The sequence below is a fragment of the Pteropus vampyrus genome, unplaced genomic scaffold (genome assembly GCF_000151845.1).
Source record: "Pteropus vampyrus isolate Shadow unplaced genomic scaffold, Pvam_2.0 Scaffold75, whole genome shotgun sequence".
Taxonomy (NCBI): Eukaryota; Metazoa; Chordata; class Mammalia; order Chiroptera; family Pteropodidae; genus Pteropus; species Pteropus vampyrus.
This window is the reverse complement of record NW_011888856.1, coordinates 1536917-1550118: the sequence shown is the minus strand read 5'-3', so window position 1 is coordinate 1550118 and position 13202 is coordinate 1536917. Positions and strand designations below refer to the sequence as shown.

General features: G+C 35.3%; 1 protein-coding gene and 1 pseudogene across 1 annotated transcript in view; one reads left to right on the top strand and one right to left on the bottom strand.

The window, feature by feature from the left end:
- Positions 1 to 13202, bottom strand: part of BBS9 (Bardet-Biedl syndrome 9) — a 396362-nt gene that overhangs the window by 282252 nt on the left and 100908 nt on the right. The window contains exons 7-8 of the mRNA XM_011362511.2: positions 8275 to 8458; positions 7513 to 7642 (exon numbers count right to left, since the gene is read on the bottom strand). Coding sequence (XP_011360813.1) covers positions 7513 to 7642; positions 8275 to 8458 — 314 coding nt within the window. The remainder of the gene's footprint in view (positions 1 to 7512; positions 7643 to 8274; positions 8459 to 13202) is intronic.
- LOC105293665 lies at positions 9207 to 9690 on the top strand (annotated as a pseudogene).

Sequence of the window (13202 nt, the reverse complement as noted above, 5' to 3'; positions counted from 1 at the left end):
TTTGAATTATGGCAAAACCGAAAAGTAAACACTAATAGAAATAAAGAAAAGAGGTGTATTTGTATGTATCACCCAAACAATGGGAGAATCTGAATACAAAGAAACCCCAACTCACACATTAGAGATGGAAACCAAAGGAAATAGTATAAAAATAGGGAATATCATACAAGATGAAAAATGACAAAGTACATTGATTATAACAATTGTAAATGAGTTAATTAAAGAATAGTGGTCTTCAAAATGGGTGGATATACCCAATAATTCTGTTTACAAGAGACGCATTCACAATGAAGTTACAGGTTAAAGCATAAGCAACAGCATTTACAGGTCAAAGCATAATCAATAATTAACAACAAAATGAAATTGACGCAAACAAAACAAAGAAGCAAAGGAACATTAAAGGAGAACACAAAGAAAGCTCATTTTATGTTGATATATTTTAAAAACTCACCAATATATAACTCATCAATATAAGCTGAATACATAAAACTACAATATATAAAGACACTTAGCTATGCAACAAAAAATTGACATAACAATATAATAATGCGAGATTAACTTTCTACTTCTGAGCTACGACATATCAATAGAAGAAAATATCAGTAAGAATGCAGCAAGTCTGCTTTCATTTAGGCTGGAATCTCCGCTTTCCAGTAATTCGCCAAAATGATCAACCCAAAGAGAAAGAGAAGAGGCACCTGCTATTGGTTCTCTAGGCCTTTAGAAAACACGGATTTGTTCCTTTGGCCACCTACATGCAAATGTACAAGAACAGCGATATTGTAGACATCAAGGGAATGGGCACTGTTCAAAAAGGAATGCCCCACCAAGTTACCATGGCAAAACTGGAATAGTCGACAGTGTCACCCAGGATGCTACTGGCATTGTTGTAAACAGGTTAAGGGCAAGATTCCTACCAAAGGAATTAATGCGCACGTTGACACGTTGAGCATAGTAAGCACTCTAAGAGCCCAAACAGCTTCCTGAAACATGTGAAGGAAAATGATCAGAAAAAGAAGGAAGCCAAACAGAAAGGTACCTGGGCTCAACTGAAGCGCCAGCCTGCTCCACCCAGAGAAGCCCACTGCGAGAGCCAGAGGAAAGGAGCCTGACCTGCCGGAACCCGTTTCCCCTGGATTCGTGGCATCATGGGTGTGAAAAAATAAAAGACCTCTGGACTGTTAAAAAAAGAAGAAGAATGCAGAAGCTCTGAAAACAGAATTTATGCTTGACCCTAATTCCAGGAATATTTACAAAATTTATGTGGAGTATTAAACCACAAAGGAAATCCTTAAAATTATAACATAGCAAAAAGTATATATATAGGCCAACATTCTCTTTCCACAAAGCACAAGAAAAAAAAAATGACAATTAACAGCAAAAGTTAAAACTAAAAAAGAAAGTCACTCTGAAATTTAAAAACTCTAATAAATTTGTTTTCAAAGAAATAATATCCTTCTGAGTCAATTTTTTCATATTTAAAAAAAGTTTTTCAACTAAAAGCTTTTCTAAGGTCTTCCTAGCCACCCCTCCTCCTAACACACACAAACCACAATGACTTTTGTGTATTTACTGATCATGTACCATATGTCCAGCTTTCTGACTGATTAGTCAGTGTGATATGCCAAAGCAGAGAAAGTCTCTACATTAAGGGAGTGAGTGTATGATCGAGTTAAGAAGTCAGGAAAATCAAATAGCACTCAATATATTTATATTATAATATATTATAATATAATTATATCGACATAATATAAATACTACAAAAATTCAGAAAAAAAGAGACCAGGGTGGGTAGAGAAGGCTTATTTAGGTGACTTGAGCTAGGATTCAAAGATAGATGGAATTTGAAAATCCAGAAAAGGAATGAGGAACACATTCTGATCAAGAATATTATATCAATGAAAGTTAAAAAACAAAATGTTAAACAGTGACGGTTACAAGAAATTACTTTTGTGGATCTAGCCCAGGAAGAAAAATACCTAAGTACTAGACCAAATCATTTACACTTAAAAATTAGCTGCGACCAGATTTTAAAGCAAAATGGCTATGGCTGCCAGCTAAAGTTTGGAAAGGCTACCATCACTTTGAACGTTCACTCAAATACACTTCTACTTTTAGGTATATTTCATATCTCTAGAGAAAATAACATTGCCGATAAGTGATCTTTATTAGCTATTTGGGAAACTGACTACGGCAGAGGTAAGATATTTGGCCAGGCTTCCATAGCTAACCTCATGCAATAAATAGAAAATAATAATAGCTAAGAAATTTAAAGAACATTATCACATTCAGGCGCTTCTGATTCTGTAAACTGTATGCTTATTTCACCTTCCTATAGTCTAATCCACAAAAATTAAAACAATTAAACTAAAAGAAGGCTATCTAATCAAGAATGCCATTTACCCTGAAAAGAAGGGAGGAAACAGATATATTTAGAACTGGTTTATAATAAACAAGGTAGAGAGGACTAGGGCTGCCAAGTGGGTGGGAGTGGGAGGAAATAAAGCATCTCAGTTTCTGAGCAAAATGCTGTTATTAAGTATAATTGCATCAACTTGATCCAAATCCAATATTTCTTATTCACTGAAAGAAACATATTAAAATAGCAGCAATTTCCTTTACAAATAAACACATTCAGCCAAGAAGCTTCTACCAAAAAAGTTTAACCCAAAAGGTAATAAAAACCAGGAGTGAACTTATTTCACTGCTTCTAATTTCAAAATAATAACTTCTAAATATAAATAGGCTATAACTGAGTCACTAATAATCACTTTTAAAATTCTACCAAAAATTATGATTAAATTCTTTCAAACAGCCTAATCTTATACTTTTATGTTAAAGGATGTAAAATAAGAAACACCTTCCAATAGATAATTAAAAGTTACTGCTATATTAACTGTAGAAATCATTAACGGCAGTATTTGTACTTAATCGTTCATAATTATAATCTTGAAAAAGCTATGAAAAATAGAAGTTTCACTCACAAGTACCTAAGTTTAGATGTGACAGGCTACTTTTGAATATAAGAATCTTGAGGCACACTATATGCAAATTTGGCTTTGTACTCACAATAATTTCAGTTACTATTGAACCCGTGACTTCTAAGTTGAATCTGGATCAGAAATTATAAATTAACTGTAAGTAGCTACCGAGAAACCCTATCTTTGAGCCTCTCTGAGTATGGTGATTCTTGAAATAGGCACGTCCCTTATAAATAATATACGTGCAAAATAAGTATTTCAACTAAATGGTCTCAGTAAAGTCTTTCTATCCTTCACTCCCCCATGCCCCAGCTACATATAAAAACTATCATGACTTTTCAGTATTTAAAGACAGTGGCTCCCGAAGGGCATGGAGATTATACGTCAAGATGGGCCGCATACCCACCAGCACAGGTCTGTCTTCTTCCACCTGAGCTGTCTCTTGGGGGGCCAAAGAGAACAGCTCTTGGATGGATATATGGACTGCTACAAGAATCACTCTTCCAGAAGATAAATACTTGACATTGCCCTGCTAGCAAGATGTTTTTCCTGTTTGTTCTAATTCCTTCTAAGTAAATCTGATATAAAATATCTGGTGAGTCTACATGTTTGGTTGGATTTAAAACACCATTTGGTGGACACTGCAAAAGCCAACTTCAAATTTTTTAATTTTTCTTCAGATTCAAAATAACTATAATTTCTGTTAAGTGCATAGGCACTTACAATTATATGGCATTTTTCTCATAAAGCATGAGAAAACCAACTTCTTTTTTAAATAATCAATGTTTTCAAAAGTGTTTCCATTTTTCCAGTAGTCAGGTTTCAGAGTAACTATTAATGCAAATATGAATGCCCTTAATTGAGCTTCAATAATAATACAGTCATGCATCACTTAACAACAGGGATTCATTCTGAGAAATGTGTCATTACCTGATTTCGTCACTGTACAAACATTATAAAGCACACGTACACAAACCTAGATGGTATGTAGCCTACTTCATACCTAGGCTCTATGGTATAGCCTATTGCTCCCAGGTTACAAATCTGTACAGCATGTTTCAGTACTGAATACTGTAGGCAACTATACACAATAGTAGGTATTTGTATATCTAAACATAGAAAAGGTACAGTAAAAATATGGCATAAAAGATAAAAAATGGTACACCTGTATAGGACACCTGCCATGAACGGAGCCTGCAGGACTGGAAACTGCTCTGGGTTTTGTCGGTAAGAGAGGGTGAGTGAGTGTGAAGGCCTGGCACGTTACCGCATACTACCGCAGACCCTGTAACACTGTACACTTAGGCTATGGTAACTTTATTTTAAAATATTTTTTCTTCAATAATAGCCTTAGCTTACTGTAACTACTTTGCTTCAAAAATTGTTAATTTTTTAACTTTTCAACATTTTTGTAATAACACTTAGCTTAAAACAAATACTTTATACAACTTTACAAAAATATTTTTTCTTTATATTTATATTCTTATTCTGTAAGCACTTTTCTATTTTTAATTTTTCTTTTTTTTTATTTTTAAAACTTTTGTGATAAAAATTAAGACACGAACACACATTAGCTTGGCCTACACAGGGTCAGGGTCATTAATATCACTGTCTTCCACCTCCACAGCTTGTCCCACTGGAAGGTCTTCAGGGACAATAACATGCATGGAGTTGTCACGCCTCGGATGACAGTGCCTTCTTCTAGAATACCTCCCAGTGGACGTGCCTGAGGTTCTTCTTGAGAAGGTTTCATTCTTTTCAGCAATATGTCCATGATGGCTTGCTTGCTGTTTTTTCTCCGTCATAAATATGCTCGTAGGGAGATAATGCGTCATGAACATTCCTCTCTATTAATGAAAACTCTTCAGTGCTGGAGTCTATGTTCTCAAGGAGGTCAAAAAAAGCTTCTGCTAAACATTTCACTATGAATTTTCTTGGGGGTTCTTTCCTTGTCCTGCAGTTTCCTTTTCTTTTGCCTCTTCTTCAGCAATGTGTTCCTGTTCCTGTTCCAGTTCCAACAACTCCTCATTAGTCAGTTCCTCAGGAGCCACCGAGCCACCCCAGCAGCAACTCAGCCCCATCCAGTCCCAAGTCAAAGTCACTTGCCATCTCAACCACAGCCTTGTTGATTTTTGCAACTCCCTTAGCCTTGGAAAATCTTTTGAAGTCACGGACAAACCTCTTGAGTGTCTTCTTCCAGATGCCACTCATACACATCTTCGTGACATCACCCCAAACCCAAGCAGGTTCTTGATGCAGTCATAGATGTTTAATCCTTCCAGAATTGTATCAGCATCTTTTCAGTCTTTTCCTAAGTTATCACAATAGCCTGAGCAAAGGTCCTCTTAAAATGTTGCGGGATTCTCAAATGGAGAGACAGGACATCGAGGCTAGAATCAGGAAGTACCATTTACTGATGCCGGCACCGGCTCAGCGGATTCTTACTCAAAGGCTGAGCCCCGATTGTAACATAACAGGCAGTTTTATACAGTCTTGTCATTCCCACAAAGCTACAGATATAAGGAAGAACATTGATTGGTCAGCAAGCTACAAGAAAACTCAAGTCAGCCAGAGAATTCTTGGAAGACGGGGGGACAATCAAAAACAAACTTGTTCGAGCAGGAAATGGCCAGACAGGGTCAGGCTGCCACATAAGTAGTAAGCCTTAAAAGTTGTTATAATTACTGGATCAAAGAGGTGGTGTTTTGAGGAAGAAACACAACTTTGATAGTGGGATAAAGATCACCAATAAAAAGAGGATATCCAGGAGCATTATCAATAATAAGCAGTATCTTGAAAGGTATTTAATTCTCCAAACGGTACTTTTCCATTTCGTTGGCAAAGCAATCCAAGAGGACATCTGAAAAGAGGAGCTATGTCGTCCCCGGCTTCTTATTGCTCTTGTAGCACCGCAGCACTGAGTACTAATTCATATCCTTGAAGGCCTTGGGGTTCTCACTGATCACAAAGGGTTTCAATTTGTAGCCTGCAACATTGGCCCCAAGCAAAACTGTTATCCTGTCCATAAAAATCTTGAAACCTAGTTAACGACTTGTCCCCCTTTGTGGATGAAAGTCCTTTCAGGCATCCATTTACAGGATAGGGAGGTTCAACCACGTTGAATATTTGCTCTGGTAAGTAATTTTCCTCCACAATCACTTACACAGAGTTTCCAAAAATTCTTCAGCTGCCTTCACATCAGCACTCACACTCATCACTCATTTTTGCAATATTATAATGAAAAATCATTCTAGCTCTGGATTCAAACCATCTAGGGCTAACAGTAAATTCAACATTGTAGTCGGGTCCAGTTTTTCTTTCAACAGCACAAACAAACTTTTTGCTTTGGCTATGATTGCCATGGTGCTGAGAGAGATAGGTTTCTGTGTCTGGTCTTCAATCCAGGTCATGAGAAGAGTCTCCATTTAGGCACTTCTTAAATTTTTGTTAGTCTCATTGTCTTCAATAAAACAGGTCTTTAACAGTTTCTGTCACTTTGTTCTTGTTCTTCAAGATCATAGCTATGGCAGAATGAGACACACCTGACTGGCAAGCAACACTCATCACTGATTTTCTATCTTCATAGTCTTTAATCATTTTTAATTTCATTTCCAGTTCAATCACTAGATGTGGTCTTTTACTGGCAACATTACCAGTGAATTGTGCATGCTTAAGGGCCATGATGAACGAAACAACACAAGATTCAGAGAAAAAATGATGCAATCGAGAGACCTGGTAAACACAAGATGTATGAGGCTGCTGCCAACACAGGAGGGTGTACTGTTTTACAGCAAACTTTTTTTATAAGTAGAAAAGGTACACTCTAAAATAAAAAGTACTGTAAATATGTAAACCAGTAACACAGTCATTTATTATCAAGAATTATGTACTATGCTTAATTATATGTTATACTTTCATATGACAACTAGAAGCGCAATAGGTTTGTTTACACAAGCATCACCACAAAAACATGAGTAACGCATTGTGCTACAATGTTTCAACAGCAACAATGTCACTAAACTGTAAGAATTGTCCGGCTCCATTATAATCTTATGGGACCACCATCATTGACCAAAATGTCATTATGTGGTATGTAACATTCAACCTCTTAATTTGGGGGGTTTGGTCACACTGATCAGATACTATAGGTGTCACTGAAGAAGCCTATATATGGTTTTTAAATGTCCAATAAAATGATATAATAAGCAGAAATGATAGATCTGAGAACCTATGAAGCTTTATAGAAAGTGTGTTTTTATACATTTACTGAGATTTTTATTTAGTATCTCTAATCTAGAGATACTAAATAAAAATGATTAATGATTCCAATGAAGGTCTTTTATATCCTTCTTTTCCAATAACGGTTATAGTTTAAATTATTTCCATTGCTGACATTCACACTGCAATGTCAATTGTCATTTTTTAGTAAAATCACTTGCCATTGTTTCATAAAACTTCTAGAGAATTCCTTGACTAAGGAATCCTCTTTAAAAAAAAAAAAAAAAAATCTGTGTTAAATTAAATCACTTACTGTAAACAGCCCACTCTTACTGCCACAGGAATGTGAGAAAGCTGAGTGGCCCACTTCAGTGTCACATCCTGATAAATATGCAACATTTTATTATGGTTTCCAATCAAAGTATTTATTGTTCCTTCAGAAACTGTAGGGTAAAGACAGAAAAAGGCAATAATAAAAAAAAAAACAGCCATCTGCAACAGTATATTATATCCCCTTTAGGAGATTTATGATATGAACTAATTACAACATCTTGATGTTAATGCATAAAGATTTTAAGTGATAAAACATTATTTTTTAACTTCGAGCTACCAATATCAAAAAGAAAAATTATAGACTTGGAAACTATAACTAGATAGCAGCCAACATTTTTGCATTTCATCTAGGAAGCATGGATTTCATTAATATTTAACACATTTAAGCTAATGATTTACTGGGCATTCACTACAGATAAGTCATTCTATTAGGCATCACTATACTCCATTCTGCTTATAAAAGAGTCTGATGTTCTCTTAGAAGCATCTTGAACAGACACATTTTGGAAAGCAGTAATGTATGCCTGAGGCCAATTCCACAAGTTATTTTGTACAAAGTAAAATGACTGACCAACTCTAATGTGTGTTTTATATCAAAGTTCTTTTCAAACTTTAAAAGTTAAAATTTCCATTACATGTTCAGCATAAAACTATTTTCCTAGAATTTTAAAATGTGTGAGTTTGGCTTTTTTCTGATGTATATACCTTGACATATGAGAAAGATAAAAGAAAATCTACATACCTGAACAGTATGGGAGAAAAGAACTTGGGCTACAATCAAGTTTCTTCATGAATCGAATCTGTCCATTATCCTTCAGGCAAAAAAAGTTTCTTTCACCAAGAACAAAAATAGAAGATGCCGACTGATTGAAAGAGACAATACATATATCAAGGGCTTGCTCTCCAATATTGAGAGTCCAATCTACCTGTAAAGGAGAACCTAAGGATCAATTTAGTTGCTAAAAACAATATTCCAGTTACTTTCATATTACTACAATTAAGAAAGTTCTATACAACAAAGCAGATATAAAGATTGGCTAATCCTAATTCACTTTTTTTTTGCTATGACCATATTTATATACTCTAGTAGTTTTTGCCCCATCTTTTACCAGACAATATTAGCCATTCGGTGCCTCAAAAATACTCATATAAATTTGACCAAAGATCTGCACACTGCAAATTATAAAACCTTCATGAAAGAAAACTGAAGAACACAAATAAATAGAAAGATATGTTGTGTACATGGATTAGATGAATATTAAAATGTCTATACTACTACCCAAAGTGATCTACAGATTCAAATCTCTATCAAAATTCCAATGGTATTTTTCACAGAAATAGAAAAAAAAAAATCCTAAAATTCAGAAAGAACCACAAAAGACTCCAAATAGCCCAAGCAATATTGAGCAAAAAGAACAAAGCTGACGGCATCACACTACCTGACTTCAAAATATACTACAAAGCTATGCTAATCGAAACAGCTCAGTACTGGCATAAAAACCTGCCATCTAGACCAATGGAACAGAATAGAGAGCCTAGAAATAATTTCATGCATTTACAGTCAATTCATGTTCCACAAAGGTATCAAGAATATACAGTGGGGAAAGAAATGTCTCTTCAAAAAATGGTTTTGGAAACGGAAATGTTGGTGGCTCCGGGAGTGTCCACCAGAGTCGGTGGTTCAAGCCCTGGACACTTGCCATGGAGGGGTCTAGCAAGCTGCAGCTGGATGCTAAGGCCAAGGTCACCAACCAGTTTCTGGATTTTCAGTGGAAGCTGGGTATGGCCATGAGCTCGGACAGTTGCAGATCATTTAAGTATCTTTAAGTTGCAGTGATGCTGAAAGTGGCAAATAAAGAATAAGTCTTTTGAAATGACAACTCCACAGTTTCTGAATTTCTACAGACAGTTCAAAGAAGTTGCTGCAATTAGTGAAACTGTGTGAAAACTGATTATTTGGTTGATAAATGGCTATCATCGTTCTGAAATCATGGACTTCACTTTTTGTAACAAAGCTGCCTAAGGATCAAATGATATTTATTGTTTTTCAATTTTTTCAAATAATAAAATATCAGACAAAAAAATGGTTTTGGGAAAACTTGATATCCACATGCAGAGGAATGAAACTGAACCCCTATTTCACACCATATACAAAAATCACCTCAAAACATATTAAAGACTTAAACATAAGAAATTAAACTGTAAAACTATTAGAAGAAAACATAGAGGAAATCTTCCTGACATTGGCCTGGGTGATGATTTTTTGGATATGACCCTAAAAGTACAGACAACCAAAGTAAAAATAGGGATTTCATCAAACTAAAAAGCTCCTACACAGCAAAGGAAACAATCAAAAGAATGAAGAGACAGTCTACGGAATGGGGGAAAATATTTGCAAACCATATATCCAATAAAGGTTACTATCCAAACACACATAAGGAACTCAGACAACTCAATAGCAAGAAAACAAATAGCCTGATTTAAAAAGGATTCGACACCAAGAAATCACTTGATTACCATTTAATTCAAGTGTAGCTTACTTGAATTAAAGATCCCACTGGACACAGGCATGAATGCCAGTCCAAGGGCAGTTACATTTCTCATTACGTTTTAATGGGCTGGCATTCTAGCATTACATATCAGTGTCTGAAACTTGGGGTGATGTGTCCTTGACTCTGAGAGAGGGCGGTTCACTGAGTAGGCAGGCAGATCAGGTTTCCGAGGCTGCAGGCTGAGATCCCCCCATTCAATATTTCCTATTCAGCATTTACTGAGTACCACCTTTTGTGACCTCCCCTTAGGAAAATATATCACATTCTAAATTAATAAGTCTCAACACCGAGGTTTATTTACTAAGAACGATAATTTAAAAATTATTCCATTTCCAGCCAACATGGAGTAATAAGAAAAGAATTTACCATCCCACCTGAAACTAATACAACATGGAAAAAATATATGAAACAACAGTTTGCCAGGCACTGGATATTAGACAACAAATGACAGCAATCCCTTAATGACAGAAAATAAATGAGATGAGTGATATGATTGCTCCAGCCATTGAGAAATTTTTCAGGCCATGGCACAGCGAGGGAAAACCCAGGCAAGAGAATCCCTGAGTTGAGGAGATGGATGATGAGAGTTCACAGAATCCAATGCGGCTAGAGTCTGCAAGACAGCATGCCAAAGAGGAGAGAGAATGCTCTCAAATGTTCAGCTGAATACTTCTGAGCACACTTATGTAAGGAGACTACCCAAGGCCAGGGAAACAACCACCAAAAAGGATTAGAAAGCCTAGAATACTGTCTGTGCCCACCAGCCACACTGGAACACCTTATAATTCAAAGGGAGCTTGATAGAGTGAACAGAAGGGGCTTGCACAGGAGTGGGGAATAAGTAGCCCCAGAATGAGCACTGCCCTGATCCCACCTAACAAGACTTAAAAGCAAGACTCAAATGCTTCCAACTCACTCAACTTTGTCTCAAGCCTAAGCTCAAGTACGGTTCAGTTTTAAGAATACAAAAACATCCAGCATCCAACAAAGTAAAATTGACTGTATCTGGCATCTAACAAAAAATTACCAAACATGTAAAGAAACAGGAAAATGTGATACAAGGAGGAGATAAATAAATCAACTGAAACTGACTCAAAATTCATACTTATGTTAGAATTAGAAAGCAAGGACATTAAAGTAATTATTATAACTGTATCCCATATCTTCAAAAAGTTAGAGACATAGAAGATATTTTTTAAATGCCCAACTTGAATTATAGAAGAAAGCCTTACCAGATGGGAATGAATACAAAATTAGACATTGTAGAAAAAAATATTAGTGACCGTGAAAACGTAAGAGTAGAAATTATACAAAATGATGAATTAGAGAGAAAAAACAACTTTTATAACAGCAGAAAAGAAAAGCTTTATTAGAAGGGAAAGTACACTTCCAGATGTGGAAGCAGGCTTGAGCAAGAGGAGCGTGGCTCAAAAGGCCAAAAAAACAACTTTTATAAAATGAAAAATCTGTAGGACTTTTCTGAGCTGTAGGACTACTTTAAGTAGCCTAAATGTCTGTGTAATTTTTCCTCAAAGGAGAGGAAAAAGATGGAGAACAGAAAAAAAGTACTTGAAGGATAGCTAAAATTTTTCTAATTTCATGAAAATTATAAATTCACAGATGCAAGAAGCTCAACAAATCCTAAGCCCCCCCCCAAAAAAGAAAGAAAACTACACAAAGCACATCAAAATGTAATTGCTCAAACAAGAGATTAAAGAAAATATGAAAAACAGCCAGAGAAAAAGATATTACGTACAAAAGAACAAAAATAAGATGACCGCAGATTTCTCATTGAAAATAATGCAAGCAAGAAGATAGTGGAGCAATGTCTTAAAGTACGAGGGGGGAAAAAAATCTGTCAAACTAAAATTTTACACCCAAAGAATATATTTTCAAATGCAAAGGCAAAAATATAAAACATATAAAAACTGAAAGACATCATCACCAGCGGACTCACACTGAAAAAAAATGTGAAAAGAAATCCTTCAAAAGAAAGGAAAATGACATCAGATGGATGTCATAGAGCTATGCAAATTAATGAAGAGCACCAAAAATGGTATAACTATATGGGTAAATATAAGCTATTTTTCTTATAATTTAAATCTTATTGGAAGATATTGAGTGACTATTCAAACAAAAATAATAACAATGTAATACGGAGTTTACAGTGTATGTAAAATTAAAATAGATGACAAGAGCACAAAGGCTGAGAAGCAGAAGTATATTCTTATACAGTATATGAAGTAGTATAATATCACCTGAGAGTAGACTGTGGTAAATTAAAGATATATACTGTAAACTCTAAAGCAACCACTAAAATAACAGAACAGAGTTACAGCTAATAAGCAAACAAAGAACAGATAGGACAAATAGAAATCAAATAGCCAGATTACAGACTTAAATCTATTCATATTAACTGCCTTCCCACAACTACCTTATTCAAAGCATTCCCCTGGATAAATTCTGTTCCTCTGCAATAGATTTAATAATGTATCACAGTCCTGCCAAGTGACTGCAGTGGAGTGAAAGGAAGTTTTACTATTATTTCTTACTCTACTCATTAATTGAGAATAGAAAATCATTCAACTATAATGGCCTTCAGAATACATCCTTAGTGTAAGTCACAGAGTAGTATCAATAAATACCTCCAAATAAATGAGTGAAGGATATTCCAGACTGAAGAAAAACCATATGCAGAAACCCAGAATCAAGCAGAGCCATGGAATATTTGGAACAATAAGGGTCTGGAGTGCAGAACATGAGGGACAATGGAAAAAGACTACTACTGAAGAAGAGGTCAAGGACAAGTTGATCACAATTATCATTGTTATCATCATCATCTAAACATTTTGCTACGTGCTTTACATATATATCTAATGGCAATACTGTAAAGTAGGTATAGTTACCGTTTTGCAACTGAGAAAAATTAGACTGACCAAGGTTAGCAAACTTGCTCAGACGTGTTCAAAATAAGAATAACTTTTGATATTTAACTCCAAAGTCTATGCTTTAACTTTTATTACTATAGTACCTCCAAATTTTTTACAAAAATGTTTCTATTTATTGTGCTCTCTCTTTTACTGCCATTAACTACCATTGATAAAACTGTTTTCAATTC